We start from the raw sequence: 27969 nt of genomic DNA on the forward strand, positions 1-27969 counted from the left end.
ACATTTAGACTCAATTTATCTAAATGGTCCTAAGCATGGTAGAATACATATGTTTTTTTAACAACCATTAAGACTAAGAGAGTTATCATTAGTGTTAACTTCCCAAAGTCAAAAAAGGAGCCCATTAAATAAATAACTTATTTATTCTAAAATCAGTTAGTCCTGTATTAAGATAAATGTTATTCTATTATAAGGTAGAATGAATTAATGCAAGATAACAGGACAAAACGAGCCTAAATAATAACAGACTAAGGATAAATTTGTGATGAGAAAGGAGCAAGTTCTTCCTTGTTTCTCAAGGCAGTAATTGGCCTGCCCTGTAATTTCTTTTAAATATTTTGGATGAGAATACTTGCTGTGATAGCGTAACCTCATGTTAACATTTTATACTTATTTAGTGAAGAGGAAGTTTCTGAAATATGTTTAATATTGTATAATTAGAGTTTGAAGAAGAAACAAGAGTCAATGGATAGCTACAAAATGTAAATTTTGAAATTGAAGAGACAGATTATGACATTTACATTTCTTTCTCCTCCTTTTTTTTTTTTTTTTTTGCAGTTACTGAAGTTAAAAAAGAAAGGCTGAAACATCCACCCTTCTTGTTATTTCTCAATCCAACGTCTTATTTTAATTTTCTTTTTCTTCCTCTCCAGTTTTCCCAGTTGCTCTTCAGCCAACAGATCCTCATACCTCCCCATACCATGACGTTACCAAAGAAAAACATACAGCCACTACACACGCACCATGGCTAAAAGAAAACACAGAGTCTTTTGGACCATTAGTTCCTGAAAATCTAAGAAACGTGACATTTGTATTTCTTGGGGCAACTGAAAAGCATCTGTGAAAAGTCTGCAGTTTCCTAGCAATATGAAATATGAAATATATTCCCTGCCCTTCGGAGCTCCATTGATCAATCAATCTCTTTCTCACTCAGTCTCTCCTTGAAAATTCCACATTATATCCCCTCTGACATTAGATTTTTAGGCTTTCTGAGATGCTTCACGTAGTATTATATACTGCCCCAAGTGCACTCCATAAACTTGCTCGTCAATGGGACTTGGCAAGATAATGAAGACAGACAACCCTACAGTCAAGAGAGAGGATTGGGTCTTTTTGAGCAACCATGGTGAGACATGGGAAAAAAGAAACAAAATCTACTTAGACCATTCCAATGATGCCAGACTATGCCAAAAGCCACACACCCAAATTTGAATTTCTTCTGAAAGCCAGATCTCCTTGTGACCAAATGTTTCTCAGGGGAAGAAAATTGATAGCATATTAATCAATGTCACTTCAGGCTACCCAAAGCAATCCATTTCAATTCCTTTCATTCTTATCCCCCTATTTTCAGCCACAGATTAGCCACAGTTATTATTATGTTCCATAAACCAAAGTTAGTTATAATTTCATAATCAAGTATAGTGAGTCAGAGGGGTAGGAAGCTACCCACTGAAACAGCGAACAGAATTGCATGCACTGGTACGGTGGGATAGACACGATTCAAACACCAGCTCCCACTTGGCTTGAGTTTACTGTCATTGAGCAACTGAGGCAGTTAGCTCAGTATATCATTGCAACAACACACTGGCAAATCATTTGGTCCACTCGGAACCTAGTCTGGTTGCTAAAAGTGATGGGCTCAATGTATGCCAACAATACATTATTTTATCCAATAAACATTTATTGAGCATCTGCTGTGTATCAGGCATTATTCTAGGCACTGTGACAAAACAGGCAAAAATCCCTGTTCTCGTGGATCTCACACTCTAGAGGAGACCATTCTCCTACTCCAACTTCCCAGTGGTTTTTTCAAGAATGCAGCAGCCAATCTCCTGACATGTGCATCAAGAAAACAAACTGATCATAAAAGAAAACCAATTCTCAGCCCTTCTCAGAACACACACCCCAATACACCTGGTCTAACTTCACACTTACAGAAATTACACCAGAACAGAGCGACACAGCAGCAGTACATTCATTCATAAGTCCAGATCCTCTGTGCCTTTGTGTTCTTAGTCTCCATCAGGACCACATTCTCTTCCTATTCTATTCACAGCTCAATTTCAGCTAAGCTCCCACATCCAGCACTATATTCATCACAGCCTGGGAAAAAGTGTTTTCAACATACAATATCCACTTACAGTTAAAGACAAGCTCTCCCCAACAAATTCAATCAAAAAGATTTGCCTAGTCGCCTAAAATTTAAAACTGTAGAATAATATAGTTACTGAGAGACACAGAGAATGGAAATAGCCAAGGGTCAACAGCTCAACCGAGCATCCAAGGGGTGTCTGAGATGGAGAGGAAAGAACAAAGCTAGAGTTAAAATTAAAAGATAATTAATAATAGCTCAAAATAATGCTGCAGAGTACTATAGCTCTGAAAGCCAGACAAATATTTGTTGGAGACTACGGATGCCCCATAGTCTGGGCTGAGTTAGAAAACAAAGGTCTCATTCCTAGAGACCTGCCTTAGAACAGACACAGAGGGTCCCTCCACCCTCAGTTTCCTTGACTATAAAATATGAGTATTCTCACAAGATTGCTCCAAGGACCAACTAAGTGTATCTGTCTATAAAATACTGCACAGATGGAAGGGAACACTTAACGTTGGCTTCTCTGAGGTATTAACACTTTGCAGAATTCACTTGGCTATATTTGACACTGTTCACGATTTAAAAAGGTCAAGGGGAAAACTATCCATTAAAAGTAGAGATGGTATATCACTCATTTCTTATTTGACTTACAAGAAATTCCAGAAATAAACTATGCCTAAAAACTATTCATTTATTCACTCATCTGGTCGACAAACACTGAGCTACAAGGTGCCCAACATTGGAGATAAAATGGTAAACAAGACAGATACAGTCCTTTTCCTCATGGAGCAGAAAAGTACTAAAAACTAGCCAAAAAACATCGATGTGTCATTCTTACATAAAGCCACACACCATGCAGCATGATTTCATATATTGTAAACACTGGGCCTCCAACAATATTTGCTGTTTAATTTTCAAAATATACTGGACTCAGTAAGTTTATCCATCCAAAGCCCACAAAACCACATGTGGTATTATAAAAATGACATGACCAAACAGTATGTTGCTAGGTGGTTGTTGTTACTGTTCACACAAACCATTACAAATGTATCTAGTGACTGAGGTGGTGGCCATGACTTGTCCAAATAGTAGATGATTTATTGATACCAGAATTGCTATTATGACATCCAAAGGCATTCCCCAGTGACAGGTCTGTGTGCGTCCACTCCAAAGCATGCATTATCTCAAAATGCTTGATGCCTGAACAAACCATTTTCATAGTGTACTTGTTTTATGTATTTTAAGGGCATCTAAGTTCCAGTTTAATCACTTTCCTGAGGGGAAACTAGGGGTCAGAGTCCTCCCAGAAGCATAAGGATTACAGGAAAAGCAATATAAGTCACACCAAACTCAAGATCCCTCTGGTTTTGAAGGGCGTTGTAAACCTACAAGAAGAACTCTCCCACCTTAACTGAGTCAGTTTTGGGGGCTCTTTAGGGCAGAATCTCATGGACAACCTGAGCTTTCAGGCTTCTAAAGTACCATAGAAAAGCCTGCAGCACTCATTTTTCTCTAGTGCGGGTGTCACGGCCTAACTGCACACGTGTTAATGTGCTGCATGCAGCACCCCTACAACATTCTCTTAACTGCTGCTCCCACCTCAACTCCCACCACTCTCCCTCACTGTCTGAACCCCGTCCATAAAGGCTTTGCTTCATTTCCTCAAATACATGGATGTTTGCCATCTTCGCACCTTTACACATAATTCTTCCTTCTACCTAGAAAGCTTCTCCTCACACGTTACAAGGCTGATGACTTCTCATCCTTCAGAGAGGCTCCCCTGACCATCAGTCCACATGTGTCATTTTTCTCTGCCTTCATACCTTCTATTTTCCTTCCTGACCTTTGCCACATTGGTATTTAGGCGTTTCTGTGTTTACTTGTTTAAGCTCTGTGTTCCCCACTAGAATGTAACTCCAGGAGGTAGAGGTAAGTATGCTTCATGTAGTATCATACATCTCCAGTTGTTATCATGGTGTCTGGGAAATAATTGATGCATGATGTATAAATTCACATCTCTTCTCTTCTTAGAACAATTTCTTTTCAGCTCAATATCATACACCTTTTTATGGATACACTTAACAAAACTGAACTCTAAGGATTGAGGCTTGAAATTTGTGGGTTTAAAATATCCCAATGTTTTGGCTTTTCTAGCTTTAGTCCTCTAGGACTAACACTTTTAGTCCTTTGCAACTAAAGAAGGATGGCATATGGATTCTAAAGAAAATGTACCTCCCCACAGACACCTAAATTGACTATGCCACACATACTTATAGACACAAGTTCTCAAATCCACCTAGAAAGCCGAATATGTACTTCGTGTAAGGGTTCAGTTTACTTTGCTGATGGATAAGTTCTCATTACGTCTCATTGATTTTAGAATGCCACATCCCTAAAATAGCTGAGTACCTCTTACATTTCACCGTGGCCTTTTCTGAAGAGACAAGTTCATTTCCCTTCTGGATCTGTGCATGTGTCAGTATTTTTAGTAATCTCTGATTGGTTGCTGTGAAAACAAACGTTTTTTAAGGCTACAGTCATCAGTACATTTTATGGAAACGGTTGTCAGTCACCCTTTACTTTCTCCTCCCTTTATTCCTATTAGCACCATTGGAATTTTAGCCTTTGTTACAATTGCAACAATTGGGTGTGTATTAAAGAAAAGCACACGGTTGATGTGATATCCAGATAAGAATGTTGGGCTTCATCTGAATAGGAGATCCAAAAAAAATATGTTGTTCCAGTAAAATAACAAAACCTCTAACTGCAAAACATAGTCACAATGTCTTCCAAGTTTAGGTCTAACTTGGGTGGCAGCTGAAAGTTTCATGATACTGTTTATGAAATAACACTTTCATCCAAGATTATGCTCACTTTCATGAGAATAAGAACGTTAACAACAAATATTTATTATGCATGTGTTATGTAGGTGCCAGGCCCCATGTTAAGTAATTTGTGTATTATCTCATTTAATCTTCTGACAATCTCACTAGACACGTACTATTGTTATCCCCATTGCACAGATTAGGAAAATGTGGCTGAGAGACGTGCAGTAACTTCCAAGGCCCCACAGCCAACAAACGACAGGATTTTCTTCAGAATCTGAGCTTCTTACCAGTTTTCTAGGAATGGTCAGACAACTTAACCAAACACAATGTCTCCTAACTGGGCATTTTAAATTCAAACGTTAAAATTATTGGGGCTGGCCCAGTGGCATAGTGATTAAGTTCACGTGTTCTGCTTTGGCGGCCCAGAGTTTGCAGATACTGATCCCAGGCGTGGACCTATGCACCACTCAACAAGCCATGCCATAGCAGCATCCCACATACAAAATAGAGGAAGACTGGCACAGATGTTAGCTCAGCAACGTCTTCCTGGAGCAAAAAGAGGAAGGTTGGCAACAGGTGTTAGCTTGGGGCCAATCTTCCTCACCAAAAAAAAAAAAAAAAATTAATAATAATAACTATTGTCATGTGATATTGACAAGTTGGTATGAGGACTCCTTTGTTATAAAATTTAGTCTTCCAAATAAGTTCCCTATCATTTCCTCTCATTCACAAATTAAAGAATAACAACCCAGGAGTCATGAGCACAGGGGCGCCCAGTGCACACTTTAGGCTGGCTCAGCAAGGCCTGTAAAGACTTCTCAGAGTCACTGCCTTTTGTTCGGTTTTATGATACTTGTTCTGCTTGGCAGTGAGGAAAAACACTGTGGAAAGAAATAAAGCCTAAATAAGGTCTGAAAAGAAATAGCTCTATCCAACTCCAAATTATGCTATTTTTAAAAAATTAGAGAATTTTCTATGGTGTTTAAGGGATGTTTTGCTCAAAGAGGGGATTTGAACTTCTATTACATACTGCTTTCCAAAGCCAATTTTATATCATTAAGATGTATGTATGCCTCTGCTTTTTATTTTCCCCCCAGTACAACCAGAAAGTTCCAAAATATTCCCCACATCACAAGTAAATCTTACAAATCATTATACAAAGAATGAACCAAAATTTACTTCTGGAGGGTCACGGCTTTGCCTTTGTCTTTTAAAGTTCACCAGTTTTAATTTAAAGAATTTATCACTGGAATCCCTAACAGAATATGAGCTTTTTCCACTGCGACTTCAGGGAAGAAATGATCCCTAACAGCTAACGCATATTTATAAAAACATTTTCCATTTGGGTAAAATTTGCCCCCAAACCTACAAGCCTTCTCGTGGGCCTGGTTGAGTGTCCTACAACAGTGAAGGTCAACAACGTCTCCTATGAGAAGGCCGGCAAGAGGATAAGGGCTCTCTAGGCACAGGGAGAGAAATGGGCCTAGGTTATGAATTGAAACCATTAGAACATTATTTCCTGAGGAAATAAATAGCCCAATCTATTGTTTACTTATAAAGCTCTTCTGAAACAGTTCAGAGAAAAGTGACTGCTGCTGAGGGAACATGGTAGCAAAGTTGGAGAACACGTCCTTTCATGTGCTGCACAGAATCCACTTCCACACATTTCAATTATCCGTATCTATACTCACATTTCCATATGAAATAGAAAAGTATTTGTTGGTATGACTGTTCAGAGTATCTTTTTAAAAAATGTATTAAACAAACATATTTAATATTTAAATACTATCTCTCATGAACCTCAAGATCCCACAGTTAAATTAAGTAAATCAACAAAGATTCACTAAACATCCACTCTCTTCACGGCACTGGGCTTGGTACTCAATGACAGAGAAGTAGCTGACATAATTTTTGTTCTTCAGTCTACGGGAAGCACCACAGCCGGGCAGGAAGACTGTATATACATCAGCATTTTATTAGCCCCCAAACTAGAACTCGATTAGCCAATTTTACAATTCCCAGATCATGGGTCTGATAGGCAAAATTAACTTTTTAAAGAAAATACTGAATATATATTCACATATATATATATATATTCACATATATATTCATATTTGATATATATTCATGTTTGTATTTATACAGATATTCATGTTTTAAAATTAATAGGTCATTTGTGTTTCATTTAGTGAAGCAAGTATTTTTAAGAAAGCTTAAAATATTATAACTTGTTCATAAGGCTTCCTAAAAGCCATGAAACAAGATTCTAGATATTTTTATGCTGATATAAGTGTTTCAACACAAGAATCAATAAATGTCCATGGAAAAAAGTTTTTTGACAAGGTGAATATGCTCATCCCTCACCTCTTAGTCAACATCACTAAAAACCATCAGTATATATCCCCAAAGACAAGGACTGGGTCACCCAATTATTTAAAAATGTAATCAAATACAAGAAAAACAAGAATCCATTAGAGAAATAAAAATACTAAAATGGCTGATGTAATCCTTAAAGTGAATTACAAAGAGCAAAAGTTTAATACATGTATTGACCATCAAATAGAAATGTGGATGGGGTCCAGGTGGCCAGAGGTGGTGATGTCAGCAAAGTTGAATGAAAAATGATGGGGTTGGCTGGTAGAGCTCCTCATGGTCAGGAAAAGATCAGGGAAGGAATAAGCCTAAAACTTAACCTTGAAATAAAAGAATTTAACCAATCTAGAAAAGCAACCTCCAGCTCCAAGAATGTCTGATACTCCTAGTTCTGGTAAGTAGTACCCCCAAGGGCTGATAAGAACCAGAGGGCATGCGTGCCAACCACATCAAACCATTCAGAATCAGGAATTCATCACTACTTAATGAGATAGTCCAGCTTGCCTAGGTGATACTTTAGAATACTTGAGAACCAAACCCCAGGGCATGGGTGTTTCATACTGCACTTCAATTTATGGTCTAACGCATCCTCTTAGGAACACAAAAGGTGCGTTACTACATGATGAAGATCTGCCTCCAAAAACCTTTAGACTTTTAGACAAATATTCATTTTCAGATGACAATCATATATGGGTTTAAAATGTTTATCTAGAATATGAAGCCGTTGTCACAGAGGTGTCTAATGTCTTTAAAAATGACTGTCACAATAATCAGAATCCAGATCTTCAGGATAAGGATGTTAAAGGTGTTATGGGAGAAAAAGGAGGGGTCTGGATTCTAAAATTAATGGATTTGAAAGTGCTGGGCTAAACTAAGTAAAAACAGTTACCTTCCTGTCGACTCCCAAGAGCTAAGATGCTAATATACCCGGTACCTCTCCAAGAAGAGGACATGGTATAAAGTTTCCAAAATGCTATTGACCATGGAAACTTCATTTCACGGCAACCCCATGGGACTAATGTTCTACAGAAAGTACTTTGGCACATCATCTGGACCATGAAGTCCCATACATTCGTCTAATATACATTCACAAACCAAAAACAACATAGACTCTCTAGAGGCCCTAACTACTAGGGAATATAAACACTAAGCGTTCTCAAGAACTCTCAATTGAGCATGTAAAACGGTAAGGGTCTCCAGACTGCCATCCGTAGGATTAAGCTAAAATCGTTTCAGAAATAGACCAGTCTCCCCACTAATTTATACATACAAAGGAGAATTTTTAAAAATCCCAATACCATGCCTCACATAGATATTGTGCAGAAGCACAGTTCAGTAGAATAGAAGGGAATCATAGAGAGATTTGAAATACACCCTTCCTTCTTTGGAGTTAAGCAAGTTGACATTACACCTCCTCCTCTTTCTCATAGGAGGTCTCCAACACTGAGAAAGCTGGCATAGCAGGGACCCCCAAGGGTGACTGTGTCCTCTCCTTTCCCCTGGTGTGTTCCAGCCTCTGCATCTTTGTACTCTCTCTTGCTTTCACCTGTGGTACTTTCCCTCATCCCCTCTGCCCAGCTAAATCTCTGCCCTACTTGATTATTTAACTATTTCATACATGCATTTCTATCTTTCCAGAAAATGATTTTAAGCCCCTGATGACAAGAACCATATACTTCTTTCTGATTCCATCATAGTACCTAGCTTAAGGTCAAGCGTCATGTAATATTTGCTGAAGTTGTTATATCTAATTGACATGACTGCAGGAGATTTGGCTCGTCATTTATATTCGAACAAAATTCCACTTAGACAGATATCCTGAGGACTCTAATCTGAGGCCCCTGGTTCTGGTTTTTTTTCAAAACTGGTTTATTTTTAAGTATCAACACAAGCTCTGATTCTCTAAAACGCTGCTTTCTTAAAAGGTGAAGAAGCAGAAGCAGGAAGAAAAAAATTTGCAAACCTAACAGAGGCCTTAGGTGAATTGCTGATATTACTAGAAGCAAAGATCTGGAGCTGTGCTGTACAATATGGTAGCCGCTAGCCACACGTGGCTCTCAGGAGGTCCAAATTGAGATGTGGCATAATATATGCATTGGAATTCAAAGACGTAGTTTGGGAAAAAGAATGCAAAATATCTCATCAATAATTTTTAATACTGAATATCTACTGAAATAAAACTTCTGGACATACTGGGTTAAATAAAATGTATTATTAAAATTAATCTTATGTTTCTTTTTACTTTTTCACATGGCTATCAGAAAAGTTAAAATTATAAACGTGGCTGGTTAGTGCTGCTCTAGTGTTTTGAACGCCCAAGACTAAAAAGTGGTCCAAATATTAAATGTGGCTACCAACTTATAAAAACTAGTTTCATCTTTCTTTTTTTAAGTTCATAAAAGCTAAAAAAGAGAACAACAATAAAATTGTGAACAAAGTGTTTTTGAAGATGAAACCATGATACCAAATCTTCTATCAAATTTAATAGTTGTATTAAATTATTTGTTTTGATAATATAAGAGGATGTTAAAATGGACATTTCAGTTGAAGCATCATGACAACAGATGCCACATCCTAAGTCAAGTGTGAGGCTATGATTAGAATTTGAAAAGGAGGTGACGACCATCTGGTCACGGGGTCCTTAAACCCTCAAGCATAACAAGAGTATCAAAGTGTGCAAGGTAGTAAGAATGGGAAGAGGCTTACTTAGGAGAGGGCTGAGCTATCACTAGCTCTCTCTAGGAAATCAGGGGAGGACCACATTATGATGACAAGGCATGAGAGGGGTTCAAGGAGACTGCTCAGACTGCATGAGACGTATCTGCTGCAGCCTGGAGGACACTATGGACTGGGGACTGTCTAATGCATGGAAACTGGATGGCCAGATGCTCAAACATGGTACAAGGAAGAGGCGGCTTCTGTGTCGAAGTTGGTTTGTACTTCGACAATTTGTTGTGGCAAAAAAACAGCTGAGTGTTTTCTGCCAACTAGTTGTGGGCTCCTGCAAGGGAAAGCTGATGTGCAGTGGGCCTAGATCCTTTCTCAGAGAGCCACCCGGAGCAGCAAAGAGGCCTCAAATGGCTGGAGGTGCCACCAGACAAAAGGAAATGTCAACAACCATCAAAATTTAGACAGCTTTGCTTGCATTAAGGAACCCACAGGGGGGAAATTCTAAAAGGGATCAGAAAATTTCACCCACCAGCGGAGGAAAATCTAACTCACTGAGTGGGCTGAGAGGGACAGTGAGTGGGAGACAAAAGTTGAACTGCTTCACGATCGCATCTTACCAGTCCTGCTCGTTCATACCAGGCATGTGCAGCCTTGAGAGCTATGGAAGCATATGTTCCCTACGTGCATATAGTTACTCAACCACAAAAGTTGAATGTCTATGTCAACAGATGTATTTCCTGGAACTAGTCTAGGAAAATCAAGTTTGTTCAATGACCCACCAAATGTTGCAATACTACTTTAGATGCTTAGTAACATTTAGGGCATTCCGCCTCTGCTATCTATGCATTGGTTTTTACTTTCCATTTAGACTAAATAGCAAAAGTAAGGCTCACAAAGGGTTTCAACATATTTTAGTAACAACAGTTTATTGCTTGTTATCTTTTAGAAAGAAGAAAATATGCATAGTTCACAGAGCTCAGCCTTCCAAAGGTACTTTGAGAATGCGAGCTGGCCTGTGGCATTTATTCTGGGAACTTTAGTAATAGCCACCTAAAATTTAAAATTATGTAAAATTAGTGTCAGAAATGCAGTTCTGGAAAACTTACTTCCAAAGGGGGGAGTGGGGGGTGGGGGCAGGGAATAAAAATCTACATTTCATCAATGCCTTTCGGAAAAAAACAGGAGAAAAATTAGCTCCTGATTCCATGAAGCTTTCTAGGCAGGCCTGAGAGCTCAGTTTCTTCTTTCTTTTTATGAGGTAAATGTATTGAAAATGCACTACCTGGTTATTATGTATTTGGATCATCATATGTTAATATCTTAGTCCTTTCCATTCATTAGACACACTGCACACACTGCTTTCCTGGATTTACAAAATAAATGCTTTATCAATTTATTTCAGGCTCGTTTTTTGAAAAGTGTTCAAATGAAAGCATTAAAAGAAGATCTCTGTGCAAAATCAGTTTTGTATTATCAGAGACACTAAGTTATGAGGATAACAGAGTTTCTCAAATACCAACTGCACATATGAGAACGCAGTGGAATTACAACCAACCTAGCTATCCTCTGCTATGTTCTTCCATTATTGTGCAAAAAAATAAAAATAAAACTTTTTCCAGCTCCCTTAACAGTGGAATTGCCTAAAGGAGGCAAGTACGATAAACAAAGTTAGTTCACCTTCTGTTGTTCTGTTTCTCTGATGAACTATGAATTATCGCCATACTTGCATTTTTATTCTATTCCATATTTGCCCCCCATTGTTCCTTTTTCTTAAAGCTATCAGTTCAACAATGCTTTCCCCTATACTTTATCTACGCACAGAACAGCCAACAGACTTTCTTGATTTGGTAAAAATCCAAGTATTGTCTTCAGAGTTTAAACTCGGGTAAGAAACTAACACCAAACAATGAATCAGGATTTAGAAGAATCCATGTCCATGCTTACATTCAAACAGCACATGCTGAAGATCTCCAGAAAGTGTAACGATAGAAAACTTCTTGTTATTAGTGTTTATGCTTCCAAAAGCGTTCATCCCACTGGTTCACATACATTTTGACATTAAAATATTAATCTAATTCCACGTGCTTTAAGAACCATGCAAGACAATACTTTTCACTGGTTTTTAATCTAAGTCAATTTTTGACCCCAAATAACTCAAATGTTTGTCTAACCACTGTGGTCACTAGAATTGACTCAATTATTTTAGACTGTTTCTAAAAACTCAAATGTCTCCCAGAAAGGAAAAAAAAGGGTCACATATTCATTTGAATGTATTGCTGACTCTGTAAAGGTAATTCCAAAAAAGAGTTTCCAAATATGCTTTGAAGAGTTGTAATATTGTAGGAAAACTATATAACCTTTCATGGTAACTGCTCTAAACAATATTGATTTTGTATATCTACATTTAAGAATATTAGCTCAGTCATTTGAAGTCCATTTGTATGTACTACAAATAGACAGGAATCACTCCAAGAGTGGATTGTTATCTTTAAAATATCAAACTCAATCAGAGAAATATTCCGAAACCCCGTATCAGATACACCCAAGCAATACTCAGGACTCCTTTCCCTTGGCTTTTTTTAATTTTACCAAAGAAGATTCGCCCTGAGCTAACATTTGTGCCAATCTTCCTCTATTTTGTATGTGGGTCACCGCCACAGCATGACCACCGACGAGTGGTATAGGTCAGCACCCAGGAACCGAACCCGGACCATGATGCAGAGCACGCCGAACTTAACCACTAGGCCATGAGGATGGCCCCTCCCTTGGCTTTAAAAATGATTTAAAGCAACTTAGCTCAACTCTACCAGGGAGGAAAACCACCTACTTAGTGAAATTTCTTGAGGGGCTTTTAAAAAATCTATTACTTCCACTCTAAAACTCAAAATTCTAGGTTTCTTCTTATCATTCCTCAGAACATTCTCTGTGGTTACGAATGACCTCTTCGCAGTGAAATCCAAGTATAGCACAGTGATTACGTGCACAGGCTTATAAGCCAGACAGGCCTGGGCTCAGCTTTTGATTCCACCACTTACAAGCTGTCTGGCCTCTCTCTGCCTCTGTTCATTCCTATATAAAATGAGACTCTATGGATTTTTCTCAAAAGGTTGTTGCAAATCACCAAAGTAAAATGCTCAGAGCACTGTCTGGCATACTCCAAGTACCCAATAAATGTCACCTATTATTACATGAAAGGGCCTCCTTATGATTCTCATTCTCTCTTGACCCAGTGAAGAGTCTATTTCTTCATTTCCTTCTTTCCTTTAGTTTCTCTCCTGGTTCTCTTGCTTCTCTTCACATCTTTTTAGTGTCTTTCCCTTGTTCTCTTCCTCCCCAAGCCAATTCATCATTACCTCCTCCCCATCTCCAACTTCAGGTTTATCCCCATCATGCTTCTCTCTTTTTCATTACCTCGAGAAGTCTCACCCACTCACATGATTCACTATGTTTAATATAAGAGCATTTAACATGATTTTGAATGATCTGCATTCTGAGGCAAGATGGCAGGAGGAAGTGTGATTCCACATGGTCTTGTTGGCAGTAACTATGGTAATACACAACTAGGTTATGTTGTCATTGCCAAAACAGGCACTGGCCTCATTTCAGTATTCTAATAACAAATGCTAACATACTGGACCACTGAGCTTAGGCAATGATAACTTTCACTGGTTGCTCAAGGCTCAAGCAGAGAGAAGGCAAAAATGGGGGTAGGGGAGCAATCAGAAAAACCGTAAATGTGAATTTACAGAAAAAAATATGTAAGAGGAAGAACAATGAAAGAAACTTGGGACATGAAAGAAAATACAAAGAGATGTGATCTTTGATAGATAATGTAACAGGAGGTGGCAAACTCAAGTGCCCACAAGGACTAAGAAGCAGACTGAATGAATGAAGTGAACAGAGAGTATTAATTGAGGGAGTGGTGGAGACTGTGGCAAACTGGAGAACATAACTAAAGGTCCTCACATTTGGTTTTTAAAAAGTAAATATTGCAGGCCAAACAAGTCACAGGGCTCTACTTTTCTTCCTCTGAGTGTAGAGAGACAGGCAATAGTGTCATTGCTAGGTGCCCAATTAGGCTGACTAGCCAAGAATTTTTTTAAAAATCATATTTATTTTACTGGCTAAAAGCTGCAAGTAAGACAACTTTGCTTGATAATCTGATAGCATTTTTTGAATGAATGTTATGATTCATATTTCAAGCATGGATCCACAGCTTTCTCCATCACAAACCAAAACACCATGTTCATGGATTATTAAGATTCACTTATTGACCTAAGAGTGATCTAAATCCTGGCAGTATCACCCCCCAAGGGTATTTCACACTTGGATTGGCTCTCTGTGGTAGTCACACCTGTATGAAAGTTCTAAGATCTCTCAGGGACAAAGCTGCTTACCCTGAGAAATACTTGTGACTGACATTTTTAATGTTCCCTTCCATGTGTATTACATCATGATAGGAAGTTATTTGTTTGTTCGTTTATTGCCACCTGGTTTGGGTCAAAACACACCTTCTTTTCTGCATCCTTGCCAAGTGAAAAATGACAGCCTCATGGCCCTAAAAGGTCATATTTCTGAAAGATGGGGGCAAATTCAATTAGGTATCAGCACTGTAGGCTCTGCTTACAATGAAACCAATGCAAAATACCCAGGATTGTGACAAGTAGGCAAATAGCAATGATTCCAGGAGATATTTGTTCATATGTGACAATCAAGCCTCCAGATTTTCTGGTGCTTTAAAATAAGTCCAATTCAACATTTATTGGCCATCTACTATGCATCAGGCATTGAGCTCAGTGTGGGAACCAAATAGAGGATGAAACCATCATTGCTGCTGAAGAGCTTACATGCTAGTGGGGAGATGGACATGGAAACCTGCTGCTTTAATATACTGTGGTATGTGCTATGAAAGAAGGCATGGAGAGATGCTAAAGAAGAATGCAGAAGGAGCACTGGGCTCAGCCTCCTGGAAGGGAGAAAGGAAATTAGTAAAGACTTCCTGCAAGTTCATTTTTAAAATAAAAAGTCACATCACAATTAACACATAATGCAACTACCCTAAGTAGTTGAACTACTAAATAAACTAGCATAGGTAATAAACACCTGAATAAGTAAACTAACCCACCATCAGGAAAAGGCACACTGAACACTTCCCTAAGTTTCAGGATGGATTTGTCCTGACTCTGTCCTACATTTTTATTAATCACTCTTGAAATCACAAACATACATTTGAGTAAAAGGATATATTGCCTCTAACTCTTTACAGAGGTAACCAGATGGCTTGCATAAGAGCAGAAAACAGGGAAGCCTCTAAAAATGGAAATACAATTCCGGAATCAAAATGCTCCCCTCTCCCATTGGTGAAGGAACTTAACTCACGTTTCCCTTCTCCCACTGAAGGTCTGGGACTGTGTTCATGGGTGAGACAGGCAAAGGGTCACAATGAAAGGGAGCCTGCTTCCTGCTCCCCAATCTCTGCTACTGCAAATGCCTGAAAATCCACCCTTCGGGGATTAATTTCATTTAGATAAGCACCACTGTGAAGATTCTATGGAACCAACATATACTTACACCTTAGTGCAAATTTCAGGATAGTCTTCATGGAGGGGACGGAGACACTTCCAAAGTCGGAGAAACTCAAGTAATATGCCAGTTTTAATTAGTAGTTTAGTAACTTAACCCATTCATGTCATTTCTTAATCTTGGTCAAAGATTAAATCTTTAAAGAAAGAACTGTGGAATGGTGAAATATCATGCCCTCTTTATTTTAGACTGTGTTATCATCAATACCTGGGGATGGGTATCAATATGGTTTGCAGAAAATTATTATCCACCTTCTTAGAGCTAAAATGCCCTATAACATCATCTTATTAGTAATTTTTCTAAAACAAATTGAACTCAGTATTATCATCTGAGGAATTATTTTCACCACTTCCCAAGTTACATGCTAACAATTTTAATCTCAACAATTTAAATCCTACAACATCTTCACTGAGCAAATAATAAGGAAACAGAAGGATAGGACCTAATTGAAAGAGTGGTCTTGATTATTCTGGATACCATTAGGTATATTTTAGCTCAAGTCAATAAAAATATATCCACAAGTTGTAGAGAGAAACAGTTTTAAAGAGGGACTCCAAAATGATGCCAAATGCAATGAAAAGGCCAAGAGTCCACGATGCATCACACGTTGATATCACGCAGTGGTCTTAGGAACAAAGATACAATACAATTTGTCCAGTAATAAAAATAATTGGTCTAGAGTTACTTGCTGTAATACATACTGTTGCTTTATCAGCTAACAACCGAATTTAGAAGTTCAGTTAAAAACAGAAACAGAAAACAATTTCTCACATATCACTCTCTGCTCTTTGATTTTTAAATGACATACATTCAACATCTGCTACTGAATCTTTACTTCCCATCTTAGAAAAAAAAAGATCTCTATACAACTTTGGACAAAAGTGAACATTGCAGTTTTAAAAGTTCAGGAGTATTTTTTCAACGAATATTTTTCATGAGCATTTTTGCAGTTTTGTGTGAAATGAACCTGCTAGACCTTCCCTATGAAACTATGAACGATGAGAAAATGGCTAGGAAGGTACTGACAAGATGCTCAACACAGCCAAAGTTCGGGGAGGGGGGGATTAAGAAAATTACACATCGACATACATCTCAACATTATATTTGCATTTACAGGTAGGCAACACAGGTAGAACATTTAATTAAGAGCAGTGATAAGGTTTAGACTTGAAATCAGAAAACTCACACTCAAATTAAAGCTTATTATTATGCGTGTGACCTCGGGCAGATCCTTTGACCTCCCCAGCCTCGGTCTTATCGCACGCAAACATGAGGATGACTGCACACACTTCAGTGGGGTGAAATGAGTACTGAATAAACCACACACGGCAAAGCACAGTTTCTCAGCAGACACTCAACATTTCTACAGTGAATTCTGAATGCTCAGTTTATAGTCACTACAGCCCCCAATAGGTCCTAACAGATCTTTAGGAGTGTTTTTCTTCACTCTAAATTTTTCCCTTTCCATACAGATGTTTTGTTTGGAGCCACTTCTCTAATTTACTAGGATAATAATGAGCTCAATCCTTACCCTTATGGAAAATTCTCTTCTTTTTATCTTGATGCCAACCAGTGCTTATGCATACGCTCACTGCTGAGTCCCACAGTCCACTGGTAAGAATTACTGAATAACATGCACAGACTGAGGGCCACTGTTTTCTCATCCCAGAAACCTTCCCAGTGACAATTAGGAAACTCCCTCAAACTTCAGCAAAATTCACGAAGTAACCGCATAAACCCAATGCGTGTAACTCAATAACAGCGTTAGCCACTAGAATATCTTGATACTAACTCATTAAAAAGAAATTACCTCTTTCACACTGGGGTCCAGTAAAGCCATAAGTGCATGCGCATCGATTTGGGGCCACACACCTGCCTCCGTTGAGACAGCCGCTTTCACAGACAGCTGTAAAACAAGGAGAGAGAAGCTGAGAGACTTCACCTGAGAGTAGATGCTAATATAGCGACACTTACCCTCATTGCAAGGACAACCAGGAAAAATCTAATAATCACCCTGGTGTTTGTTTTAAACAGTTACAGTCATCTCTTAGGGAAAGCTGCCTGGAAGAGGTGAGTTTGTACCTGTGTCAATGCTGACGGTCTCATTCCATGGAGTATGAGAGCAATGCTTCCAGTTCTGCATCGAAATTGGTGGTTTATAAGAGACTTCCCCTGATGGGAGCTGCATTTTGCTTATGATTTGTGTTTAATTTCCAGAGGCCTCCCGTGAGGAGAAACATTGGCCCCTCTTCAGAAATGCAGCATGTTAAATCACACAATTAACCGCAAATGACAAAATGTTGATACTGACATTCAGTAATTTATGCCCCATAAGGAGGACCCAGTTGAGTGTTACAACATAATCTATGGGAACAATTAGTGAGATAGGTCCAGATGCTTGAGGGAGGGACATTTTCCTTGTCAGGAAAGGCATTAAAATAAGAACTGGATGCTCATGGCCTGAACGACTCTTCTCTGTACAATTTCCCGTAATTCTTTTATGCGTGGCCTCTTTCTGGGCATCTTTATCCATGGGTAGTAGCCTCTTCCCTGCCCAATTTGCCAGTCCCACCCACTCTTCAAAGCGCAGCTCCAATCTCCCCCTTCCTGGAGGCTTCCCTAATACCTCCATTTAAATTAATTCCTCCTTCATCCATTCCCCATGCATTTGCCTTGTACCCCTGTGGCAGTCCTGGCGTTGAGCCACTCAGATCTCCCCAAGAGAAACTACTGTGAGGAGCTTAGTTGGCTGACAGCCTCCAGCTGCTGCACCTTCAGATCTGCTGCAAGGTTGACGGCACTGACACACTCTCCTGGCTGCTACCACCCAAGAACTAAGCACAGCGGAGTACTGGAGACTGGAGACTTCTGCCCAAAGTGGAACTCTTCTATGGAGCAATCTTTGCTCTGGGCTCCCCATCAGCTTAGCCAAGACTTTCCTGGGGCTGCACTATAGTCTGAGGCCCCTTCCACACAACTGTCCTTCATTCCTTCTCTCCTTGCACAGCAGTCAGAGCTACATCGTGGTCAGAAAGCCCTCCCCTCCTACTCCTGCTTTATTCTTCACACGTCTTTTCCACTATAAATCTCTTGTGCATCTAATTCTGTCTTGGCACGTGCTTGGCATCAGAGGACATGCACTGAGACAACCCCTTACAACCAAAAATTATGGCAGGGGTCCATTTCTTATCACAAAATTAGAGAGGTTTATGTATATTAATTGTTCTGATTTGCCCCTTAATTTATAGTCAGGAGAGAATGAAGAGATTTTAAACAGAAAAGAAATTTTGAGCTTGCCTAAGCCAACCCTCCCATTTTACAGACTAGAAAACTGAAGTCTAAGAAAGGTTTTCCAATTCTGTAAGTGTTAACTGAGCACCTGTTGTGTGCTCAGCTTTCGAGTAAACTCCCTCTGGGAGCACCAAAAGGAGCAGAAGACGCACAGCAGCTCCTCCTGACTCTCCTTCCTTTGAAAATGCCTTTGAATCCATCCCATTCCCACCTTCTCTGAGGCCAGAGATTCAGCGCTGGTCTTCCAGCTTCTTCCCTCTCCAGTTCAACCTCCACCCTATGGCCAGTGAGCTTCCTCACTGTAAACCTTGTAAGTGAAGTGCATAAGGCCAGTATTGCTCAGCACTAAATGCATGCGCTGTGAAGTCAGACTGCTTGGGTTCAAATCCCAACTCTGCCACTCACTACCTTATAGCCTTAGAGAAGTTACTGTGCCCCAGTTTCTTCATCTGTTAGAAGATAATAAGGGCCTCTAACTCAAAGGACTGTTGTTACATTAAGTGAGTTAAAACACATAAAGAGTTTGGAAATGTGCCTAGCACATAGTAGGCATAGAGTAAGGGACTCAACAGATGACCGTTGCTGTTGTTGGCTGTAGTTATCTCACTCCCCTTCCCTGGATCTACATTGGATGTCAACATGGTATGCATAAAGGCACTCAAACCTGGCCCAACTTTCATTCCAACCTTATCTCCCTTCCCATCACTTCCCTCAGCAATTGAGTTCTAGCAACACCAAAGCACCTGCTATGTCCAACATCCATGCTATGTCACATTCCAGTGCTTTGGCCCATGCTGGCCATCTGCCTAGAAGGCCCATCTCCCATCATCTGAGAAGTGAACTCCCACCCATCCCTCAAAACTCAGCTCAAGGGTCTCCCGCACTGGGGAGGCTGTCCTGCCTCCCCTCTCTCCACACTCCTGCTGTGAGCTGCACAAAACTCAGTCATTATTCCTACCACACTGCAGTGTGTGGACAGTCACAAGGGCATGATATAAATTTTGGTTTATTTATAATACCATTATTCATCATAGCAATGATACATATACAATGGCAAAAACTGGAAACAACATGAATAAATGCTCATCATTAAGGATTCACTTAATAAACAGTAAACATCCATAGAATGGAGTATTAGGCAACCACTAAAATGTATTTTAAAATGTTTAATAACATGGAACATACCTCCAATAAAATATTAAGTGAAAAAGTAATCTGAAAAATTATGCATACAATAATATCTCATGTACCAAATATGCATTAAAAGACTAGAAGGTAGTATCTGAAATGATGAAATTATGGATAATTTTATTTTTTATATTTTTGAATGTTTCCAAACTTTCTGCAGGGTGCATATATTCATCTTAGTGTAATAAAAAAATAAGCTTTTTAAAAGGAATTTTTGTCTTCTGCAAAGCATAAGGACTGATAGAGAGTAGACACACAACAAATGGTGTTCATGAATGAATCAACAAACTGAACACCATGTGACAAGTACTACAGTACCAGAATCTAGACTGGACAACTAGAGAGATGCAGATACCATAAATCAAGAGGAAGAACATGTTTGGGGAGAAAGATGAGGTTGAGTTTGAAAGACTTTCTTTGAGATGCTTCTTGAAAATCCAGGTGGAGATGTTCAGCAATCAAATGAAAGACATACATCTGGAATGAACAAAAATTCTGTGCCTTGGGTGGTGATTGTAAATCAAAGGGATGAGGTAAGCAAGTCAGTGAAGATAAATGAGAGGAAAATTAACCAAACAACCCATTCTCAAGGTTCCAACTGGAAATCTGGTGCAAAATGCGTTGAGTAAGTGATCTGTTCACGAGTAAGAGTCACTTGGACTTTTGTAAAAATGCACCTCCTAGGTAATCAAAGAAAATCCATCAGCACTTCTCTCTGTATTCTTTTGGCCTACATGTCAGTCTACTTAGGTTAACATCTAGAATACTTACAACTATGGTTTACTTACGTTGTCCACAGTGAGTCCCTATGTATCCTTTCTGGCATATACAGTGATCGTCACTGCAGCTACCTCCATTCATACAGCGGATATTACAGTGTTGGACTTGAAAAGGAAAACACAAACAAACAACGATTTACTTTTGGAATTTAAGTACATAAATTGCAAGAGTTTGTAAGAGTTGATTTGTAGTGATTTGAAGAGAAAATAAAATGGTTTATCAAGACATATATTTATGCAGAAATAATCTAATTGACAATGCTAAACATGTTATCATTCGCATGTATAAGACATTTACAAGCCAATGTAACTGTTTCTTTGATATTTACTTTAACAGTATTAAATAACTTCCCTAATTTAGCAGAACTCACCACTCAATGTCATTTCTATAATTTATACCAATCAGAAAATATGCCTTGAGTACAAGACGAGATTATGACGGCAATTATTTTCCTGTTAAAAGATTTAACTCCCATGTAGGTGGTCAGGAAAACAGTTAGAATGATAAAGTCCAAGGAATTTTGTTAAAAGAAATTTTGGAGGCAGCAGAAAGAAAAAAGAAGATGCCTACAACGTCATTTAATAACAAGACTGCCTGACAATGGAGACCTGCATTTGGCTCAGAAAGACCTGCTTGTTTAAACTGTAACCTTAAACCATCTAAGACCCAAACAAGACCGAAGTGTTTGGAACCCACTCTTCATCACACTGTCACCTACAGAAGTGTGAGCTTCAGGGCTCAGGGCTAGAAAGACCATGGGCTGACAGACTTAGACCTGAAACAATGAGACACTAGAAGAAGCTGCAGTGAAAGACGCCTGCAGGCTCCGTTGTGAAAAAGGATGACAACACGGGCATGTGCTCTCATTTCTCTAGTGTTTAGGCTGTCTCTATTTCAGTAATTTAGGCATGCTAATAACACTTCCAAAATCCCAGGCTGTCCCCTAGTTCTCCAGAAGCAATAACTACCCTACTTGGAGAAGACTAAAGGGTTGCTTGAATTAATCATTAATCTTCATTGACACACCCCTATACAAGGAGGGCAGGATTGGGCATTGGAAGTTTGGCTTACTCTGCCCTTTCCTCCAAGCTGTGGGAGTAAATTCCTTAGGAAAAAGGCTCAACAACTTTACAGAGGGAGAAGAGAACCCCTTCTGTGTGCAAGAGCAGAAATCAGCTGCTTATGCTTGCTCTTATGCTCAGTCTTCCCGGAGCACAGGGGCCAACTCTTCCAGGAGCAGAGAGGACTCCTCCCAGCAGCCACCTTCTTCAGTATCCCTTGTTAGGATGCTCAGTACAGTATCAAAAAGTGGTTCTGACTTGAGGAGAAAGGGCCATTTTCATAAAGAGCTACGACAAATCTGAGCATGACAACAGGAAAAGGAAGCTGCCAGAACTCAGTACTTACTGTGTCCTCACAGAGCATGAAAGAGGCAGGTCAAGTGGGAAGTGATGCGCCTTTTCAAGAACATGTCACACACTCACTGAAACACCATCAAAGGCTCCCCATCTCTACTGTATTATGCTCCATCTCTCAGCATTCAGAGCCCTTGTCAGCATGGCCCCATGGGCCTTTCAGGGTTCCCTTGGACACCCCTAACACATCCTAGACTCGGTCCCCAATCTACTTGTCAGTCAATCATTCACTCAACAAATATTTCTGAGTACACACTGTGTGCCATACAAAATGCCAGGCACTTTGTGCTAGTCTCTTCGTGGAATCTCCTCTTTAACCCGTCTCTCTGTCTCTTTACCTCCAACTCTTAACCCCACCATACAGCACACACAGCTCTCAGCCAATACTGAAATTCTACTTATCCCCAAGACCTATTACAAACATCTCTTTCCCTTGACCCTTTCTGATTTCTGCTCCCCGTATGCTCCCCCACTAGATATGAGCCCTCTTTCCTCCGACTCCAGTGTACCTTATACTTCTCTTTCGAAATGTATATTATATAATCTAAGCTATTTTTCAGTTATTTCTCCTGTCCCCAGTCCATTTGTCTAAAAGCTTCTTGAGAGTGGGAAGTGTCATGATTATTAATTATGTCCCCACGTGCCCAGAGCTGTCCCTTGCCTATTTGGAGTTGCTGTGTGGAACTCTGCTAAATTAATTCCTATTTACTTAATTCATGCTAGCTGATAATGACATCAAAAGCCGTACTCAAAAACTGAGACGAAAAAGTTGCCCACTGTATCCTAAGCGCTTATACAGCCCTAAGTAGGCTGCTATTAAAAATATTTTTATCTTAGTTTCCCCATGTATAATAGTAGCTCCTTTGTGGGAGCATTGCTATAGAAGTCAAGCAACCCGGGAAACATTAAAACAGTTATTTGAGGCTCCTATGATTCTACCAACATGTCTCAGCCCAAATGCTTTTTAACTAAAAAACTATCTACAAGTATACAAAAGAAATGATCCGGTGAAAAATTTGGATAATATTCTAAGTAGGTCAGGAAAAGTTGTATAGTTGCTTTAAAATTCGAAGTGAAACTTAGCTTCATCCTATCTTAGCAAAACAGTGAGGATTGGGAAAAGCACAGGAAATGATGTCATCTGTCAAGCAGCATAGGAACTCAACCCACAAACTGATTTCAATTAAACTGGTTCATGCCAAGAGCTAATTTCCATTCCCACATGAGCAACAAAGACATTTAGCTATTTTTCGATAAAAAAAGCTAACGGTAGTTTTAATAGTGACTTTACATTATTTGTTCAATTCGAAAAATAGAACGAATTCTCCTTCTTGGAAGAATGACACATTTACACTTAAATGCAATATAATAAAAACCTCCTTGCTATACTTTTATATTTTTCTACCCTGTCTATCAGGTGAACCATTTTCAGCATAAAGTATTTTTTCTCCTTTAAAAAATAAAGACACTTGGTCAGACTTGTGAAGCAGTAAGCTACAGTTAGTCCAGTCTCCGGATAAACCATTGAGCCCTGAATCCTCGGGCTGGGGGAGCGAGCTCATCAGCAGATAACAGGCTCTACATCACCTGATTTGCCACAAACACATTTACCATAAGAAGCTTTACATTATTTGTGACTCTTAGATCTTTAGGGGAAAAAAGTATTTCTTTAAAGGTAGGAGCAGTCCCTCAGGATTTCTGTGGAGCAATAAAGGAACTAGATATTCAGTTTCACTACAGAGCAGGAACAATTTAGAGAGTACATATATACGAATTGGTTTTAGTTTTTATTGAGTCGTGCCATTGATGCATATTCTAAATTTACTCTGATTTGAATAAGTATTCCAGATGTCTGGCAATTGGGAGACTAAGTTCTATGTCTCTAGAAAAAGTCAATTGAAAAATAAGGGCTCCACTGGAACCCATAAGGATGTTCCAAATTTACCGGATGCTCTAAATACCTCGTCAGAATATATTCCTAAACTCGATCTGTGTTAAGATTTTACCAGAAACTGAAATTTCTAGGAGAGCCCAAGTGTCAGCGCGCAGGTCTAGGCTATCACATGCAGTTAGCCGTGAGAGTTTTGAGGTCCCAATGAGGACTTGCCCTCGAAGATGGGGAGACAGCCTCAAAGGGTTTCAAGTAAGGTTCAACATCCTAGGACTAACAGAAAATGTTGCCATTAACCTGTATCCATATCGGATCCCAAATTAATTTTATGTTCATTCCAGAAGATGTCCATCAGTCATTTCAGTCATTCAACAAACAGGTACTAAATGCCTTCCATTTGCCAGGCATCAAGGAGAGTGGAAGAAACTTTCTTTAGATTATAGCTCAGTACAAATTAATTCTTAAAATGACCAACCAGAAGAGAACAATGTGGGTGCACTACTGGAATGAGAGAGATGCAGAGTTGGCACTTAGGTCTGAAGACCTCAGGTAAGGACTTTCTTTGGGATGCATCAGGTTGGGAATGATTTTAAAGACCTGCCGTTATCTTAGCAGGCAGAAGGGGCAAAAAGAAAATTGGGAATAATTTTCAAATAAGCATCTGTATGATAAGTATGTGATTTTAATTTAGGCACTAGAAAAAGCACAAGATAAATAAATTAAACAGCTGGACTAACTTCTGGACTCTACACCTAAGACAACAGTCCATTGGGGCAGCCAGAGTCCTGCAGGACAAAAATGATTTTCACTGGGGGAGATAACAGCAATGACATTTTCCTTAAGTGCATAAATATCCTGTGGAACCCAAAGACACACCACTCAGAAGAGCAGCTTCACTAGAGTATCTCCAAAAAAAAAAAACAACCCAACCTAGCAGAGCTGGAAAGGGTCCAGAGAAAGACAAGTTGCATGATAGCAGTGATAAAGGCACCTCCATAGAGGGCGGACTAGACAGCAAAGAACTCAATTCTTTCCGTGGGTAAGACTGAACAGATTCCACCCATTCCTCTCTCCCACATCTATATAAATGCCACACTTCCCACATAAAACCTTTCCAAGGGTTGCTTCTTCCAGACTAGCTACAGCACCACCTTTCCATCCTCTGAGTGACCTCACACTTTCAGCAGGGGGTTCTACCACACTCACTCAGACTCGCTAACTGCTCTAGAACTGTTCCCCCGGCCTCCTTACACCTTTACAACCTGGATTCGTGTTGGGAGTACCAGCACTCTAAATTCTCACCAGTTAAAGTAAATTGAAAATAACAAAATTTTATCTGAGGGTAAACAGTTCCACATAATAAAGATATTAATACTCCTCAAATTGATATACAGGTTTAACACAATTCCTATCAAAATCCTAGAAAGATGTTTTTGTAGATATAGACAAGATCAATCTAAAACTTATTTGGAAAGGTAAAGGAACTAGACCAGCTAAAACAGTCTAGTTTTAGAAAAAGAAGAATAAAGTGGGAGAGATTGGTCTACCCAATTTTCAAGACTCATCATCTAGCTCAGTAACCAAGACTATATGATACTGGAGAAGGAACAGACATATGGATCAATGGAATAAAATAGAAAACCCAGAAATAGATCCACTGATTAGAATAGAATATGCCCAACTGATTTTTGACAAAAGTGTAAAAGTAACTCAATGGATGAAGGATAATCTTTCAGAAACAAATGATGCTGAAGCAACTGGACATCCATAGATATTAATTGAACCTAGACCTTAACCTCGTACCTCATACAAAAATTATCTCAACATGGATCACAGATGGAAATGTAAAATGTAAAACGATGCAACTTTTAGGAAAATACTGGAGAAAATCGTGAGGCTCAAGGTCGAGACAAAGAGTTCTTAGACTTGACACCAAAAGCACAGTTCATTAAAGGAAAAATTGATAAATTGGACCTCATCAAATTTTAAAACTTTTTCTCTATGAGACTGTCAAGAAGATGAAAAATTAAGCTAAAGAGTAGGAGAAAATGTTTGCAAAACACACTTCTGACAAAGGGCTAGTATTTAGAATATATAAAGAACTCTCCAAATAGTAAAATAGCAAATGACCGAATTAGGATCAGGGCAAAAAACACGAAGAGACATTTCACTGAAGAAGATATATGGGTGGCAAATAAGCATACGAAAAGATGTTCAACCTTATAAGCCAGTAGGAAAATACAAATGCAAAATTAAAACCACAATAAGATATCACTATATACCTACCAAAATAGCTAAAATTAAAAATAGTGACATCACCAAAAGCTGGTGAGCATGCAGAGAAACTGGGTCATTTGTACTTTGCTGGTGAGAATGTAAAATGGTACAGCCACTCCGAAGCCAGTCTGGCAGTTTCTTAAAAGGCCAAACCTGGGCCAGTCCTGGTGGCCTAGTGGTTAAGTTTGGCACCCTCTGGTTCAGTGGCCTGGGTTTGGTTCCTGGGTGCGGACCTACACCATTCAACTCAGTGGCCATGCTGTGACAGGGACTCACACAAAATAGAGGAAGATTGGCAACAGATGTTAGCTCAGGGTGAATCTTCCTCAGCAAAAAAAAAAAAAACAAACAAAAACTTGAAATTATCATACAACCCAGCAATTGCATTCTTGGGCATTTACCCCAGAGAAATGAAGACTTATGTTCACACAAAACCTGTATGTGAATATTCATAGCAGTGTTGTTCAAATAACCAAAAAACTGGAAACAACCCAGATGTCTTTCAACAGATGAATAGCTAAACAAACAATGGTACATCCATAGCATGTAATACTACTCAGCAATAAAAGGGAACAAACCACTGACACACACAACAACCTAGATAAATTTCCAGGGAATTATGCTGAGTGAAAAAAAGCCAGTCTCAAAAGTTAACGTACTATATGATTCCATTTATACAACATTCTTGAAATGACAAAATTTTAGAAACAGAGAACAGATTAGTGGTTGTCAGGATTAAGGAGAACACAGGGAGAGGAGGAAATGACTATGAAGAACTAACATGTGGGATCCTTGTGGTGATGGAAATGTTCCACATCTTGACTGTATCAATATCAATATCCTGGTTGTGATATTGTATTATAGTTCCATAAGATGTTAATATGAGGAAAACTGGGTAAAAGGTTCCCAGGATCTCTCTGTATTATTTCTTACAACTGAGTGTGAATCTATAATTATCCCAAAATAAGAAACTTAATTTTAAAAACATTTTTAAAAAGCATAAATAATAACACAGGATGAGCATCAAATCTATCTCCAAATTCTAAAACATAAAATTTAGGGAAAAACTTCTATAATAATATTTTATATATTATTTACGAAGATAATAATCTACATATAATTATAATAAGAAGAGTTTGAGTGAAGACATGGATCAGTAACACGGTAGGTCTTTATGAGAACTGGGATTGCTCAGGATCCATCTCCAGCCTCAGAGGCTGATAGAGTAAAGAACAGTCCTATGGATCTGGAATTAAAGTCTAGGAAAAACACTGTTCTGACTCTGTCTAGCCAATCTTCTCTTTTTGCCCTGGTGCCTCAATGACTAGTGGCAAGACTCCCAATAGGTTAAGGGAAGCCACGTCTTCCTTGTGCCCAAAGAAATTGCTGGCTGGCAGTTTAGACCTTCTGGAAATGCAATCTCTCATTCAGGCCACTAAGAGATCATTTCCTGTTCTCAGAGTCACAGGGCGCTCAAGTCAAAAGCAACCTGAAAGAACAACCCTCTATTCATTGTTTTCATTTTCAAATGAGAAAACTAAGGCCTCAGAGGTGCTACAACTTGCCTAGAACTCCTTA

The 27969-nt window shown here is 39.1% G+C and overlaps 1 protein-coding gene across 2 annotated transcripts in view; it reads right to left on the reverse strand.

Annotated features, from left to right (window-relative positions):
* Positions 1–27969, reverse strand: part of FBN1 (fibrillin 1) — a 227174-nt gene that overhangs the window by 163584 nt on the left and 35621 nt on the right. For both annotated transcript variants that reach the window (XM_046652577.1, XM_046652578.1), the window contains exons 5-6: positions 20817–20912; positions 17360–17455 (exon numbers count right to left, since the gene is read on the reverse strand). In XM_046652577.1, the coding sequence (XP_046508533.1) occupies positions 17360–17455; positions 20817–20912 (192 nt within the window). The remainder of the gene's footprint in view (positions 1–17359; positions 17456–20816; positions 20913–27969) is intronic.

This window comes from Equus quagga, chromosome 2, assembly GCF_021613505.1.
Source record: "Equus quagga isolate Etosha38 chromosome 2, UCLA_HA_Equagga_1.0, whole genome shotgun sequence".
NCBI classification, from domain to species: Eukaryota; Metazoa; Chordata; class Mammalia; order Perissodactyla; family Equidae; genus Equus; species Equus quagga.